This window comes from Sinohyriopsis cumingii, chromosome 7 (assembly GCF_028554795.1).
Source record: "Sinohyriopsis cumingii isolate HCF-2022 chromosome 7, ASM2855479v2, whole genome shotgun sequence".
Taxonomy (NCBI): domain Eukaryota; kingdom Metazoa; phylum Mollusca; class Bivalvia; order Unionida; family Unionidae; genus Sinohyriopsis; species Sinohyriopsis cumingii.
In genome coordinates, this window is record NC_142967.1 from 24,661,580 (window position 1) to 24,679,198 (window position 17,619).

Genomic DNA, 17,619 nt, shown 5'->3' on the forward strand with positions numbered 1-17,619 from the left:
GCAACATAAAAGAGTGAGGAAAAAAGAACTTGCGGTATTGCGAATTAAATCCCCAAAGAATCCAAGAATTATAGACACAAGTCCTAGTAATTTAAAGTCCTGAATAAAACCTGGTACCATTCAAGAAGAAATCCAAAAACTAAAGACGATGACGTGTCTGTGGTAGTTATTGAAGTGTTGATGTGCCAAGAGTCTTTTGTTAAATCACAGAAATATAATTCCAGGTTTGAATTCGGTATAAATTTCAGCGAATGTCTTTATCCTAGAATCTTATCAGAGCACTTTTGTGTTATTCAGAGAAAATAATCACTTGAAATCAGTAATTTGAAGAAAAATGATTCCAGCCCGAAACTACTGATCACAACATATAATATACAACTTAAAAGTATTATAAGTTAAAGCTCGAATGACCAAGTCCTCAGAATCACAAAGATTTTATATTTCTCTACTTTACCTCAGGTCACCATTAGCATTTTCTAAAACAATCACTCATTACCTAATGGAAAATAACCTTCTAGAATGATCCTGATGTTTACAAAACAATAACCAGGATTATGTATAATTGTGTTGACCCAACTCAACAACAAATTTCCTTCTTCTATTAAAAAAAGTCCTGATATTAAGCCCATGCACATAGAGAATAATTTAGCTATGCATTAGTTGCTTACATAAAATGACATTTAAAAAATAATCAAGTCAAGCGGAAATGAACTCTATTTTGGAAAAGGTTTAGTCCAGCATGCAATGTTACATTATAATATCATTTAATGAATACAAAATTAAAACTAAAAAACAAACAATTTAAATAAACACACACACACACACACACACACACACACACACACACACATATATATATATATATATATATATATATATATATATATATATATATATATATATATATATATATATATATATATTCGTTTATTTACTTTTATATTGCATTATATGCTGTGATACTGTAACATTATATCTAGTTGCTGAACTTATCCAGAATAAGTGACAATATTGTAAACAACTTTTTTTTCCCTCTGAGTCAGGATATTTTAAGCTGAGCCAGGGATATTGTATGTATTTTATACAGTTATATCTGACAACGTGATTTCCGTCACGTGCCTTATGATAACAAACTTTCTGTTACTTCTAGAATAATGAACTTCTGATGCTCGTCCGGGCTTTTGTTTTGCGCTTTAGTCATATAATTGAAGTTTTTTTATGAAGTCTTTTATTCGTGCTTTGAGATCTGGTAGAATCAGTTGATGTGTCCAGTAGTACATTTCGGCTCGAGTTTATTTCTTCAAATAATTCAAGTGATTTTTCTCTTGGCAATACAGAGTAATCATAAAATAATATTCTTGGACAGAAACATTCACTGAGATTTATAGTGAATTCAAACCTGGAATTATATTAATGTAATTCAACAAATGACTGTTGGTAAAACACCACGATACAGGGCACTACAGACACATCAACACCTTCAGTGTTTGATTTAATTTGGATTTCTACTAGAGTTTATTCAGAACTTTTATTATTAGGACTTGTGGCTGCAATTCAAATATTGTTTGGGATTTAATTCGTTATACCATAAGTTCTTTTTTTCATTTTCACTTTGTATTCTAGGGAAATAAATTATCTGTTTAACTTACCAAACTTGACGGGAGAGGGAACAAGGTTCAACCTAATGACCAATATATTTGGCATATCCCGATTCGTTCTTTAATGCCTTGTTAATATACACATCGTTACAAATCTTAGCAGTCAGAGAAAAGACCCAAGGACTCATGTTAAGTGTATATGTTAATAATTTTTTCATGCCCCGTAAATACATATATGACTATAGGTTACAGGTATCAATAGTTTCCAAGTTATGACCCAAGAGCTCAATCTCAGGGGAAATGAGGGAGCCTGTGGCATTGTAGAATTTGTCGGTGGCATATATGATTTCATTTTTCCTGTTTGAATAAGTCGTGTCCATGTTTGTCAATTCTATGCATAAAATTTATTTAAGATACGCAGTGGCAGAAATTATTTTTTTTATAACCATTTGACCCTTTCCCGGAATCTAAGAAGGTTGGAACTATAAATAAATTAGGAGTCTCGCCATTTTACACTATGTAGGGACTAAGGTACCAGGTTTGTTAATTTTTGCCTAAAGCGTAGGAAACGTTAGCGGTTAGCGGTACTAACGTACGAACATAAGGAAACAATCACAATATTCAGGATGCCTTTTTAACAAGGCATATATATAAAATAGTGATTTGCGGCATAAATTCACGGGTAGCTTTCAAACATTCTTTTTTGGCTAAATAATAATCCTCGGTTGTGGTCATAGTTTTCAACATTTTGAGGTAATTGGGCTTTATAGTACTTCACGTGTTCTTGATCTAATCCTGTTCTGTAAATAAATGCCTTCAACCATAAAGCACGCATGCTTCGCTGTATTGAATACAATAATAAACAGCACATTTCTACTTCACTTACATGTTGTCTAAATCTAATCAATGCGTTTCTGTTTCATGAGAAAAGCGCTGCACGATGATGTCCATCCGTAAAATCTGAATAAATCAGTTGATAATTGCAGGGAATTAGAATATATATATATATATATATATATATATATATATATATATATATATATATATATATATATATATATATATATATATATATATATATATATATATAAAGAATACAAATCTTATGGCGAATAACAGTCCTTTAAAGTGCACTGGATTCAGCAAGGGATCACGTGTGTCAGGGATTCATTAAGATAAAAGCAATAAACTGACAACGAACAGTGCAAAACTAGTATCTAACTAGCCTAAGCGCTTCTGACTTTTAGTGAGTCTTTTTCAAAGGCAAATACAAAATATAGACAAGACAAACAAATAAAACACAAAAACCGTTGTGTTTGCAAAGCTTTACATGGCTGATTCTACACGAATTAAACCTTTAAATGTATTATGTTTCAACTAGTTTATTTCAACTTGTTGCGGATGCTGGAAAATATTTGTGTTGACCTAAAAATCGATGAGCCATAATGACATATCTTGTTTTATGTAAATTTATGTACGCATAAATTATATGCCGGATATTTCATTGTTATGTTAGAAATTATATGCTATTAAGCAAATTTAGTGAATTATTTAAAAGAAAATGTATCGGCTGCAAAAGACAATAAAAACAGTTTCCAGCATTTTCGAGAATTAATATAGTTCTGAATCTATTACAGATCTTTACATTGATAATTTTCTACTGTTTCTGAGTCTCTATTTTCATTTTCATTGATTAAATGCATATAAGAGATGCTTGCATTAAAACTTGGAAATTTTGTTTGAATAAAGAAACGTACAAACATTGAATGGCTCGATTCGCAAACTGTGTGTGTGTGTTATGGATTTTTATTGTAGCTAACAATTTTTCAGTCATATCGCTACGATGTCTGCAGTGTGGCAGTTTATTGTGATGCCTAGCACTGGGGCATCATGCCGCAGACATGTAGCATGATGTCCCACCCAGTCACATTATCCTGACACCAGGCAGACCAGTCCTAACACTAACCCCTTAATGCTGAGCGCCAAGCGAGGTAGCTGTATGTACCATTTTTTTTAAAAAAAAGTCTTTGGTTTTAAAGTAATTTGGAATGACTCGGCCGGGGTTCAAACCCGCGAACTCCCGCATCCGAGGCGGACGCTCTAACCGCTAGGCCACCGGAGCGGTCCATTAGCAAACTGTAAAGAGGCCATTCGATCTATGATGAGGACGTCAAAACTAGTGAAAACAGGCCAAGCATTATACAATATTGCTGTCCTTTTTTCCTAATGCAAACAAATGTGGAACATTGCTTTATTACAGGTAAACAAGGTTTGATGTACCGAAGTTATCTTTAAACAAGACGGGGAGTTGTTATGACAACTGAAAATTTTAAAAGATTAAATTTTAATTTTGTTGGTATGCTCATATCAATGATTGAAAAGATCACACAAGGAGAGGAAAAAAAAGCGACAACAAAAGTCTCAATTTGTAGGTTACAAAAGGATTTCTTTAATTGTATCTAGGGATATTAGTGGTTTGTCAGCTAAGTTGAAAGTTTATACTGAGTTCGCGCGAGGACCATCGACCTAAAAGATAGTCGTTATAACGCCCAAAAACACTAACAGACACTAAGCATCACCCAGTTTAAAAGTGAGATCCGGTCATTCTCGTAATTGACACATTACACATTATAACTGTCATTCCCTTCCCGGTTCACTATCGTTAAAATATCAAGAGAACTGAAAATTTGTATTGAATACCATGTCAATTGTATAACACTTTGTTTTTCAAAGGTTGAGTTATAAACGCACAAAGAAAAATCATGTGGCGGCAATAATAAAAAACAACATAAAGCGCATAAAAATTAGACGAAAATTAAAACTAAGGGGGTAACGGTGGACAAGACACAACACGAGAATAAAACATTACATGGGGTAAGAACAGTTAAAACATGATAATACCAATTAAAATCATCTTCGCTAGCCATGGTTCCGATAAACCTATCTACACCTTGGCGGATCGTACAGCTATATCGGTGCTTTGTCCTAGCGATATATATTGGATTTCATGTGTTGCCTCCCTTAGTATGTAATTCCAACTAATCAATAGCGTGGTGCATTGTACATCGACCAAAAACGGTGGAGGCAATTTACCTAAAAAGGACACTTTGTAAGTGTACCATCGAAAGTATGACTATGTACCAGAGGGAAGCTATTACAGGTCTATTCGGGTGAAAGGTATTTGTGGAAACACGGACCGGCACTGGAAAAGTGCTTATTTATTTTTATATAAAAATTCAGAAATCAAACAATCCTAGTTTAATTTCTTCAAAAATTCTGAACATTCACCATTTTGCCTTAAAAATATTGTTTAGTAATTGTTCACCTATTCGTAGTAAGTATCCACAATAGAAAGACATACACTATCGGTGACACCATCTGGCACGGGCAAGAATTCTGTCATTTCTAAGTTTTAGTGTTAATTTTTGTGACGTGGATTCCTGTTTACCTGTTTCTGCGTAAACATTTATGAAAAATAATCATGATAGGTCACATACAAAACCAGTCTATACAAGAATTAAAGATTACGTATGTTCAAATGATACACACCAAGTTTTACAAAGTTAAATTGCTTACTTTCAACTGCTTTGATATCGGTCTTAAGTGGTCTGCGGTGCAGGGGAATCCATAGCAAAACTACAAACCTTAAATCGTTACCATATACTCTTGCGAACCGGGATTTGGGATCAAAATTGGGATAAAAGTTATGATTAGCTTAGCAATGGCATTGTCACAACATCAGTAGTGCTCCCCTGAGATACTGAAGAATGGACCTAGAGAAGTCTACTTCGGTGCATTTGTCCTTTATAAACGTGGTATTTTAAATACTGCTGCACTACTTCGTGCATGTATGCACTTACCTTCATTGCCATTTTCTGTTTCTTGTAGTGTAAGACGGTCTGTCCCATCGCCTTATTTTTCGGCGTCCATCTTCCAACATTCATTAGTTTCAATGAGTAATGACAGTCTGGCATCGGACAAGTGAAGAAACCACCCTCACCCCTTCGATGTGCATTCTTTTCCTTGTGCATGCTAAAATTGTGCGCAGCAGCATCTCTCAGTCGAACTATGCAGTCGAGACAAAAACTGTGTCCGCAAGGCAAAACCCTGGGCCGTGAATAATGCTCTTTACACACGTAGCATTTTAGAGTGTCGGCCCAATATATCGTCTGCTTCACGGAGTCGTCTGAAGACGAGTTGCTCATATCGTTTCCAGGACCGATATCCTGGGCGTTTCTCTGAAAACCAAGCATCGAGGACCACGCAACCATCACGAATCACATCACCTTCTATCGTTGCACAGCAGTTTTCTGTATCGACTCTTTAAACTGAGTAGATTAAATCAATTTATGAAGAATATAGCTTTTTTAAGGCAGATGATAATGATGAGTTCTCCAAAATTATGTTTGTCATGAATTTTTTTAAAAAATGTGTTGAAGCCTTTATTCACTCTGCGACGTCTTCTATCGCAGGGCTCCTGATAATCAGGGCATCACACGACGACCGGGTTGGGCGTGTGCGAACAGCACAGGTAGAGCAGCTTGCCGGCATTATCTAATGGAAATCGATTCCGTTTCATTATTAAAGCAACACAAGCTTGAAAACAGCCACATCTGTACACTACAGGCGGTAATGGTCATGTACAATGTTATCTCTTTTTGTAATCGTGCAGAGAAATTTTCAGATGAAATTTGAGGGACGTAACATGTTGATAATATTACTGGGCTTTTAGAAGTTTATTCTCTATTTTTGTAAAGTGGTTGGTGGAGATGATTCTTAGGTGATGTTTGCAAGCCAGGTCTAAATAGTGTGTACGTGATACATATTACGATCAATACACTCGATTATTTGCAGTTTTATTTGTAGATAACAATGAGAGGATTGGCAATCTAATTAAACCCAAATTCTACAGCTATGTTGATACATGCCTTTAAGCGTAAATAGACGTAGCGTATATCCAGATTTAAATCATACGTGGCCAGGAAAGAGTATAAAAATAATACACCTGGCAATGTTATGCTTTCTACTTTGTTCGAAGTCAATTAGTGCGGCAGAAAAAAATCCATATTATTTTATACACAGAACGTGACTTCCTATGCAAATGGACTGTATTTGATGATCCAGAAAGTGTTCCACTTTTGGACGTTGTCAAGCACTTATTAGGTGCTGTCAAGCACATGTAGGATGATTTTTTTGGGAGGGAGGGCACCGTTGAGGTTGATATGTACCCCCTCCCTCTTTGCCTAAAAAAGAACGCTGTTTTATGCGCATGTGTTTTTCTCTAAGGTCTGTGGTATTGTGTTCTAACTTTAAAAATATAATTTTGAAACAAAAATTTATTTAGATGCATATCTGGTGCTGTGTTGTTCCCCACTTGTATTCTGTTGAGGTACCCGGGATGGTTCCTTCTTGTCAGTGATGGTCGTACTCTCCACCAGAAACCTCTGCCTCGGGCTGATTCCCTTCCAGCTATTTTCCTTCTGAACTTTGCCAGAGATCTCCTACAGTCCTGTGTTTGCTATGTGTATCGTTATATAATGCATGTGTATGTATGCTATAGATTTTATTTTAAGGACGGCTATTATTCCAAATTCTCCCCCAAGTTGTCTAATTGTAAATGTATTTATTTAAAAAAAGAAAAATTGTTTTTCCTTTCCTTCTCATTTCTTTGTTTCTTCTTTTCTTTTCCTTTCTTTTTCTTTGTGAAAAAAAAGAAACATGGTTATGAGAGATTCGTGTAATCTTCCATCAATAAAAGAATGAAAAGAAAACGTATCATTGTTATCTTCTATGATTTCAAGCCGTGTTTGATTTTCTCTTATAACCCGGAATTGGGGACACTATGCCTAGCCCAAGTATAGCGATGCATTTTCTTTATTTCTTACGTTTTACGCTTTTCCTATATATTTGGGCACATCCTCAGTTTTATTTCATGAGTAGTTACGAAAACCGAAACAAAGAGTAAAAAATGTTGGAGTGACAGATTATTCCCTATTTGTATCTGTTTGTCTGTTGTTATTATTCAGGGAAACCTTACTGCTTGGTTAGTAGTGTGTTTTGTTACACTTTTGTCTGTTTGTAAGAGTGTCCATGTGCTGCGCGTCAAAGTTTTCTCGAGTTCACGCACAGGCCTGTTCACTTCGCTTAATGCCATGTGACATGGCCGTGTGGTATCTGCACTCAATACTTCATCTGACACTCAGGTTTCCTGTCCCCGTTCGAAATGGACTTTGTGTTCCTAAAATTTGTGTGTTATATGTAATGTTAGTTTAGTAGGTTGATTGATAAGTTGGCTGGGTTTTGACGACACATTAAAACATTATTGGATATTTCATGCCGAGGAAATGTGAGATAAGTGCCTTTCCCAATTAAACACATAGTCATCCAATCCAGACTGACTAGGGTGGGTACCAAACACGCGACACTTGGACTTAGAGTCCTAGGCTCTGCCAACTGAGTTACCGTGGAGGCTATCCACAGGTAGAACCTAATAAGGTTCCTGCTATTTAAGATAAAGGCACATCAAATCAACCACGACGCAAAAAGACTTTATTCCTCAGAGAGAATCTGACTGCCTATAAAGTAACATCGCTTTTAAAGTGTTGATATAGAGCAATTTGATAAACCAATACTACTAGTACATCAAATTGAGATCCGCCCATACCGCATTCATACGCATATAAAAATAATGCTCTGAAACAGATTGTTTAATATGAAACTGTCCGAAGACCACTACCCTCCCCCGACTTCCTCTCTCACTGACTGTAAGGTAGAAGGCTAATTGGCCAACAAAGAAACATAGGGATGGGAAATAAAGAAAAAGCATTTCTGGTTAGTCTCCCCAATAACACCTCTACCCACTGTCTCTGTCTGTCTTTCTCTCTCATACACACACCGTTCCGGTGGTCTAGTGGTTAGAGTGTCTGCCTCGGATGCGGGAGGTTGTGGGTTCAATCCCCGGCCGAGTCATACCAAAGACTTACAAAAATGGTACTAACAGCTGCCTCGCTTGACGCTCATCATTACGAGGTTAGTGTTAGGACTGGTCGGCCTGGTGTCAGGATAATGTTACTGGGTGGGACATCATGCTAGATGTCTGCGACATGATGCCCCAGTGTTAGGCATCACTATAAACTGCCACACTGCAGATATCGTAGCAATATGACTGAAAAATTGTTAAAGCTAAGTTAAAAATCCAAATCACACACACACACAAGCTACGTGAAAAATCCAAATTACACACACACACACACACACACACACACACACACGTTTCGACGGTCTGTCAGCATATCAGTTTTAACCTCTCTCTCTCTCTCTCTCTCTCTCTCTCTCTCTCTCTCTCTCTCTCAACCATCGTAGGGAGATACCGGCAAAATTCCAAGAAAAACGAGCGCGGCGGATTTTTGACTGTGTCGTGCAATGATGTCTCCGAGTAAAAACAATGATAGAAACAATTGTAAGATATGTAGCAATGCTAATTAAATCATAATAATTAATTACATCACGTGCAAATACATTTAAATGTTTGAATACCTCTTGTTGATTCGTTATATCGCTTATATTTACCAGTCGCCGGTAAGTGAATGGCTGTGTGTTCAATGTTCAAGTAGCTAGCCTAACTGTGTTTGCAGTGCTCTATTTTCTTCAATTAAACCGTCTTTCATGCTTAAATCATACTTGTGTTTTATATTTCTTTAATTAATAAGAATGAAAATAGAAGTTAAAAATAAAGAAACAGCTTATCAATTTGCAAAGAAGATTGCGATTAGCCGCATATGGTAAAATAACTATATTTTGTGGCGGACACACTGGACAAGGATGTGCAGAGTTCATTCATAACGCCAATACATGAATCAGGGTACTAATTCAGTTCCCATAGTAAACTTATGCAAAAAAGTAATAAAAATTAAATAATTTTAAATTTCTGAGGGCTCATGACCAAACCTATATTTATCAGCATAGATGCATCCTGGATGACAGCTTCTGTGTAGAGAAAAGGATATGAGCCGCGGCATTTTCTGTACTCAGATGTGTTTGAAACATGTGATTTCAATTCCGCACCAAAGAGTCAGGTGCTAATTTCAGTAATGAGTGTTCCAAACTCAAGATTGTTAAGGAACTTAAATTCTATCAATAAAACAATCTCTCGTTATTTTTTCAGTTACAACTAAGACAAGCTTTCTAAATATTCTTTATACGAAAATCTATATTTCATTATCAACCAATCCTGTCCATCAAAACCCATATATACTCTATTTTATCTTCGCCCATTTCCGGACTGGTTCCCATTTTTCCATACAGTTAGTACCGTGTGTCCGACACAGTTGTCTATAGTCAATCTTAACTGCTTAACACACACAAGAACTCTTGAGAATGAAGTTGATCAGAAAATTATTTATTTTGTTGACACATGTATTGGTCAGGCTTTTGACGAGGTCAGTTTCGCTCCTGTTACTGATCTGTCAAAAGGTACTGATCATTGTGATCCTCTTCCAACTAGTCATTCTCTAATAAACGACAATCACCTGTCATCGAACAGGAAAAAGACCATGAGATCCCATGTTTGTTTGAGAGGGCTATTAGAAAAGCTGACTCTACAGCGGTAAAATTGGTCCTTATGAGAAAAGGGAAACCACATGAGGTATATGATAAAATGGTGACCACCTGAGGTGGTGACGAGTGGTCAGTGAGCTCTCAAATTGTGGTAAATAAGTCATATAGAGAGGACATTTGTAGTATAGCCCATGAAACTCATTTATTTAGTCCACTGGATAATTGTTCTGCCATTTAAAAGCTTTATCACTGTTATGTGTAGCTTATCATAATTACCCATTGTCAGCGGAAGTTCTTCTAAACTTTAAAGATATGGTAGTGAGTATTTTGCAACTGATTATGTCTATTACGATTTATAATTAAATAAGAAACCTTAACCCTGCCAACAAAAATGACACCAAAGATAAAACATGGATGTAAAAATGTAAAAGGAAAAATACAGTCACAACTGGAAAATATTTAGTTCATAATATTTACATTTTTGAGTCTATTTCATCTAATACCAACACATCGCATCCAACTGAATTAAGTTTATGTCTTAATACGTCAGAGAAATTTAGGTTAAAGTAGAATTCATAACAATTATAGTAGTAATGGTAGTAAGCAAAATAAAAACAATGGGCGCATCGGTGTCCCATTGATTTAAAGTACCGAGTCTGTTAGTCATTGAAACGTGAACTTAAGCCGCAGACCATTGCCTCCCTGGTTACTGCCCAGCAAAAGGCGATGAAGTGATCTGTATAAAAGGGTCTGCATTCCTTCTGATGACACGGTAATTTAATCCATGTACGCCGATTTCAATATTCATTTCCTAATTTTATATGTAGATGTACCAGTATTATACAAAGCATAGTCGAATCTATAACAAGAGTGTTGTCTCTTTGAAGACAAGATACAACAGATATGACTATAGTAAAATTAATAAGCTTGTCCTATATTCCAATATAGTATACAACAAGCATGACTATAGTATAATAGCTATAATAGCGTGTCCTACCATCCAATATAGCATACAACAAACATTACTAGAGTATAATAACTGTACTAAGCGTGTCCTATCTTCCATTATATCATACAGCAAACATTACTAGAGTATAATAATTATACTAAGCGTGTCCTATCTTCCATTATAGCATACAACAAACATTACTAGAGTATAGTAACTAAACTAAGCGTGTCCTATCTTCTACTATAGCATACAACAAACATTACTAGAGTATAGTAACTATACTAAGCATGTCCTATCTTCCATTATAGCATACAACAAGCATTACCTGAGTTTAATAACTATTGATATACATTAAACTGATACATCTTAGCTCTAACCAAATATGACTAACTGCATGGACACGGTGTAATGAAAATGATGATTTCAAGTTAATGCTACAAATACAAGGTAAACATTAATATTGTCTTAGGTATTAACAATTTGGCAAATAGCAGTCTGCCACAGCGCTAATCTAACCTAGAAAAAAATGTATGCTGTAAAATTTAGATAATGTCACAGTCTATATTTTTAATTTCATGTGTTTTGGTTTTGGTAATAATATCATTGTATATGTCTTTTGTGTTATATGTGCTGTCTAATTTTGTAAAGCGCTTAGAGCTTCTAAAGCTTAGGCGTGATACAATGCATTATTATTATTAATCTAACCTAGAGGAAAGGCCAACAGTATAATTTAGATGCAAATCAATGCGTTAATCTAACCTAGAGAAAACAAATACATGCAATATAATTGAAATGCAAGTCACAGCGCTAATCTAGCTGCAAGGAAAATCCATGCAATTTAATTAAGATACATGTCAATGCCCTACTCTAACCTAGAGAAAAATCCATAAAGTATAATTTAGATACATGTCATAACTTAATTTAACCAAAAGAAAACTACATACTGTATTATTTAGATACGGTGTGCAATTACGCCAGTATAAATCAGAAAATTGGGGGGGGGGGGAGGGAATGAAAATAGTCAAACATTTGGGCTTAAGCAAAAATTGCACTAGTGATCAATGGCATCTGCATGCGGCTTTCCAGGTGGGTGGAGACTGCCATTTGTCTGGAGGGGTGGGGCAAAGCCAATTTCAAGGGGTTCAGGATAATGCTATACAATGATTTTTTTTAAAAATCAAATGCCCCATCCAATGTGCTAATGGTTGCTTGTCTTGACATTTTGTAAGGCATAAGGAAGAAAGGAATGAATGAGTACATATAGAATAGTTTGACTTTAAATTAACGCGATTTCTATTTTGAATGTTTCGTTCTGTGTGCTAATTTCTAAATTGAAGTGCGTTTGTTTTTATGGAGATGGGTTACTACAGATGTTATAAGCACTTAGTTTTTTTTTTTTATAAATCCAATGATTTATGCACCATGTATATTTTGAAATGTTTAAAATAAATACGATATACTCGAAATTAACTGGTGCCCCAGCAGTTTGAAATACTACAATAAAAGCAGTTTTAAAAATAAACTGTATTTACAACTATCTCGTCTCCTCCAGATTCTTCTTTATGTCATTTTTACAAATCGATCAAATCCAGATTAGAAAATTATAAAAACAATTGATAATCTATTGTATACACCTAAGTTAGGTTCTAAAAATGAGACAATTTGCTACACAGAGATGTTTTGAGATACAAGAGGAAATAAATATCTGCATAGAAGCGGTAAGAATAATTATCGGCTTTTGCAATTCATAATTTTTATTTTTTATTTCTTTTCTTCTTATTTTTCTTTTTTCTTTCTTCCTGATTGATCACAAATGCGGTGACTCCAAAAATAGCAATAAGCGTGCTTGCTGTGCTGTACGGTATGTAGTAATGCAAACACTGGTATCTAGACTTTAAACCATTTTCATCAGTATAACCACCTTACTTAAAAAGTCATAACATAAATATGGTTTATTCTTTTCTAGAAAATACATGAAAAAATAGTTTTCCAAACAAAGATTACATTTTGGAAATGTCTGACTCAAGGAGTGTTCAATGAAAACGACTTCAGTCCGGTAATTTTTTAAAACTAAAGTTGCCTCTAATAGTAATTCGCGTCAACACTTTGTTTGTTGACGTTATCATGGCAATAATGACGTCATCTGTTACCGATGATACTGTCATTACGTAGTTACGTTTTCAGACAATGCAAATAACACAATGATACTGGACAAACATTTCAGTTTCTTGATTAGATCTACAATGAAGACTTCAAGGCAAACAAGATGACCGACAAACCTTCAAGTGACGAAACGTACAAAGCGGCGCAAGTGCTTCAGAAACTTTTGCAAGAGCACGATACAACCGTTTCAAAAACTCCGAATTCAACCTTGCAGTGCGAAAAAGACAAAGCAAACAGCACTCCATTAACACCCGTCAATGCTCCAAAGCAGGTGTCTCAACACGTTCTTCAAATACCAGCGCAAGCTTTGGGTCAAAATACACGGATTATATACGTCCGACCTTCTCCGCAACCCGGGACGTCGGGCCAGATTTTGCTAGAATGCTCTGATGTAACAAAAAGTATTGGGATTGTGGGTGGCGGAACTCTTACCCCAGAAGCAATAGCGAAAATTGTGGCAGCTAACGCTGCAAAATTTGGTAATCAAGGAGTCACAAAGTATGTCCTTACGTATACAAACAGTAGCATAGGTGCAACGAGCGCTAAAGCGAAAGAAACGGACAAATTACCAGGTATTCTCTCTCTCTCTCTCTCTCTCTCTCCGCTGCTTAACCATGTAATTAAATTGTTTAGTTTATATTTGACAACTGAAGCTGAAACATAGATTTTTCCGATTGATAGTCATTTTTCGGGTTTCTTCTATTTGAACTGTGAACAGTTTGGATGGACAATTTATTTAACGATTTATAGTGCATGACACCGTTGTCCTGTAGGCGCATGTACTCATCTTTAAATAACGATTAATTGTTGTTCTAAAATTGAATACAGACTTAGTTTCAGCAAAGTCTATTCAATACTGACTGTTGAATGCTTTGCACCTTATATATCATCAAAAAACTTCCAGATGCATTTTACTGAGCGCTATGGATTGGTACTAAACTAAATAACGAAAAGAGGACGTCTGGTCAGATCAGCATATAATAGGGTAAGCAGAATCATCGAAGAGTTCCATGTTGATGATCGCGTCGTGATATATATTGCTGGTAGCTATAGTATCCACTTTGTTTGTCTGGCAGATGCATTATAGTGTTGTCGAATCCGCCTTAAAAATCGTGTATCAAGCCGCGAATGAAACCTCAGTGGTTTTGGACAGTATGTAGAAATTTCATTAGACTATAGTCATATAAAAGCATACTTTAAAACGACTTTGAAAAACGTAAGGTCGAGTCTTCGCTTTACGATTTTGTCATATCAAAATTATTAATAAAAAGTAAAAGTATTAATAAATAATTCACTTACGAAGCACCTATAAAAACTAAGGAAACCGCAAAATCGGATGTCCTAGATGTCCTTAACGAACCGAGTAATCAGCTAGGACTCTGGTCCTAGATGTCCTTAACGAACCGTGTAATCGGCTAGGACTCCGGTCTCTTGCCAAATAAAGTATAAAGTACATTCAATCTCTAAAAATATTAATTAATAAATAATTTAAAGAGGCAATATCTAAAAACTTACAAATAACATAACGTAGGAAGCACACCCTAAACACATCGACTAGTAATACCATAATAACCTTGAAAATCTCTCTTCATACATGATTTCTCCTAAGAACCTCTATAAACAGCATAGAACATTCCGCCCCTCCCGCTTTTTTTTAGAACATTTTGAAGAAGAAAAAAAAATCGAAAAAAAAAAATCGCAAGAAACACCAGACAAATGCAACAAGAAACCAGCGATGTAAAGCAAGCAGGACCGTTCCCGAGCTCTCCTTCCGACTAATGACAGCCAACCATTTAACTGTAAGGGACCTTTATGGACCCACAGATTGAGGCCAAACTATCAGGGTTCCTTGAATCCATAAAAGCCTGGCGGAGGTGGCACCATTCCCTTCCCCAGGAACAACTAGCAGGCTGCGGTGCAGTCAGAAAAAGTGGCACATGCACAATTGTGCGCACGCCACTATAATTGAACTCAACAACAACAACATCAAAATTTAACGACTAACCGAAGAACTGTACCGCGTAGTTTTCGTATTTGCTAACAAGAATCGAGGACAGATCAGCTACGACTTTAGACATAATGTGTAGTTCTTTGATCAAGTGTCCAAATAGAACGAGCCACCGCCCACGTAGGGTAGTATCTGTATGTATGTAATATACGCATATTTGCAACTATTTGTTTTTCTTCTGCAGTTTGGGTTCCAGTTGTGTTAGTCCTGCATGCAGTATTATGCTAGTCTCGCTGAGAATCAGCAGGAATAGTTAGGCAGTATCACCAACGTGATAACACCCCCAGTTCAGCAGTATCGTTAACATTATCAACACCCGGAGTATGCCGTGTTAATGCCTGTACGACCCCTTGAAACAATAAAAACCGTGGTGATAATGTTCGTAGTATGCGGACATCACTGCCACGTGGGTTAAGACTCGACGATATATTTATTGCTGATAATGTATTTCATTCTTCTATTCATCAAAATGTAATAATTATTGTTTTACTTTGTTGTAAAAGACAGGAGTTTTAAAATCAACTTTTATTAACTTGTTTGTTAGTAAAGTCTTGTATTATTTTAACACCAGTGTCCGATACGTTAGCAAAATTACCTTCCATGATGATGATTAGCTAGTGCAAGTACAACATTGTTTTGTCATCGCGTGTTTGTGTTGAGATAACGAAACTATTCCTCAGGTTGATCCATATTAGCGATTACGATTTCAAGGACCTAATGTTACGACTTTTTGGTCTTCAGAAGAGTACAAAAAATAGAAACCTATCAAGTTTTGTATAATTGAAAATATAACTTATTTCTCTGAAATTTCCATTTTAACCCGTTGTTGTTACCACGACTAGTTGACCCTATCACCATGTAACAATACTCAGGAAATACAAAATTGCGTGGCTTCTCTACATTCTCGGAATCAAAATTAATAATCCGCATTGTTATATAACTATTAATTGCATACACATCGTTTTGTACCATAATGAAGGGAAACTGTGTCCGCAGGTACCAAGGACATTGATGTCAACGACAAAGAAGACAAGACCGGGAACACGTTGTCGGGAAATCTGAACATGAGGAGCGGAAATAAGGTTTAACACCTGAGTAACAGCTACCCGCCCATTGATGAAATAACGGTCGCATGCTGGTCTCGTGTAGCAATGCTGTGGAATGAAAAGCTAGCGCGAACTGGATTAACCATAATAAGTAATCTGAAAAACCAACGCAGTATCGGGTAAACCACACAGGCAGTAAGGTACTGTCAGCTCGAATCATATTTGTTGAAGAAATCCAAAACCACTGGGGGTACTATCAGCGGAAATGTTGGCAGCTATGAAACACTGCCAGTGACCGGAAGTGTAATAACAAACCTGGATGTGGCGTATGCATCTTCTGGAACAGAAACTATTAACACGGCGTGGATTTAAGATGTTCTGTTTGCCTGAATACGTTAGCTAACCAGACAAGTTCCTTCATCTAGCAGACTAAGTATATCATGCTGTTTGTCGACGTAGTGATATCATGCGCAGGTTTGAAGAACAGCGCGAGCGGTTGAAACAACGTCCGTTGGCACACAAAATATAGGAATTTCAGCGGATGTTGCCCAAGAACGTTTAAAACTTGTTACATCAACGTAGGTGGAAACAAACACAGCACATGATGCAAAAGAAGACGAGTTAATACAAGCTCTAAGCAAGGACAATAACAAATACAATAAAGATATCAAGTGCAGAAAACGGGATTAAATCTAATCGCTACACAAACATCTCCAGCTTATTAGAACAGATAAAGAACCAGATCTAACAATCATTGAACAAATCTTATACACGCAGCAGTAGCAATATAACATATCTGATTTATTAGCAAAGGACCAATATGGTTTTACGAGAATGAAAAGAAGATTACCAAACAAAACAAACACCTACTGTCATGGGAGATTGATAAAATGACACAAGATGAACTACAGGCACAACGAAAGAATGTGTCTAATAAAAATAAAAAGTTTGGCAAAGCTGTAAAACATTTATCTGAAGGTCGTTCAGAGTTAGATGCGCTGTTTAAATACGAATTCCGTTTATTTCTAACATTATCAAGACAGAAAAAACAATCGAAGAAAGGAACCGGAATCAAGTAGTACAATAACCTGAGCTTTTTGCGCGACTACGGCTACTCGTGATTAGTAAACAAGCTGGGAATCAGGGCATTGAGATCGACATGGAAATTTTAGATATCTTTTAGGTTTGTTGACGTCAGAGCAACACCAGGTGCTTCACGCGACCTGGTTTGTAAATACAAATTTATATCACGTGGTTGACGAGTACGACTATGTTGTTTAACTCAAAGTCCGCACAAAA

The 17,619-nt window shown here is 36.1% G+C and overlaps 2 protein-coding genes across 2 annotated transcripts in view; one reads left to right on the forward strand and one right to left on the reverse strand.

The window, feature by feature from the left end:
- Window positions 1-6,096, reverse strand: part of LOC149794902 (uncharacterized) — a 29,509-nt gene extending 23,413 nt beyond the window's left edge. Inside the window, exon 1 of the mRNA XM_089964544.1 lies at window positions 5,459-6,096. Within this exon, the coding sequence (XP_089820670.1) occupies window positions 5,459-5,869 (411 nt within the window). The 5' untranslated portion in view covers window positions 5,870-6,096. The remainder of the gene's footprint in view (window positions 1-5,458) is intronic.
- Window positions 6,097-13,316: 7,220 nt separating this feature from the next.
- The window catches only part of LOC149794904 (uncharacterized), a 38,133-nt gene continuing 33,830 nt past the window's right edge, over window positions 13,317-17,619 (forward strand). Inside the window, exon 1 of the mRNA XM_089964545.1 lies at window positions 13,317-13,838. Within this exon, the coding sequence (XP_089820671.1) occupies window positions 13,370-13,838 (469 nt within the window). The 5' untranslated portion in view covers window positions 13,317-13,369. The remainder of the gene's footprint in view (window positions 13,839-17,619) is intronic.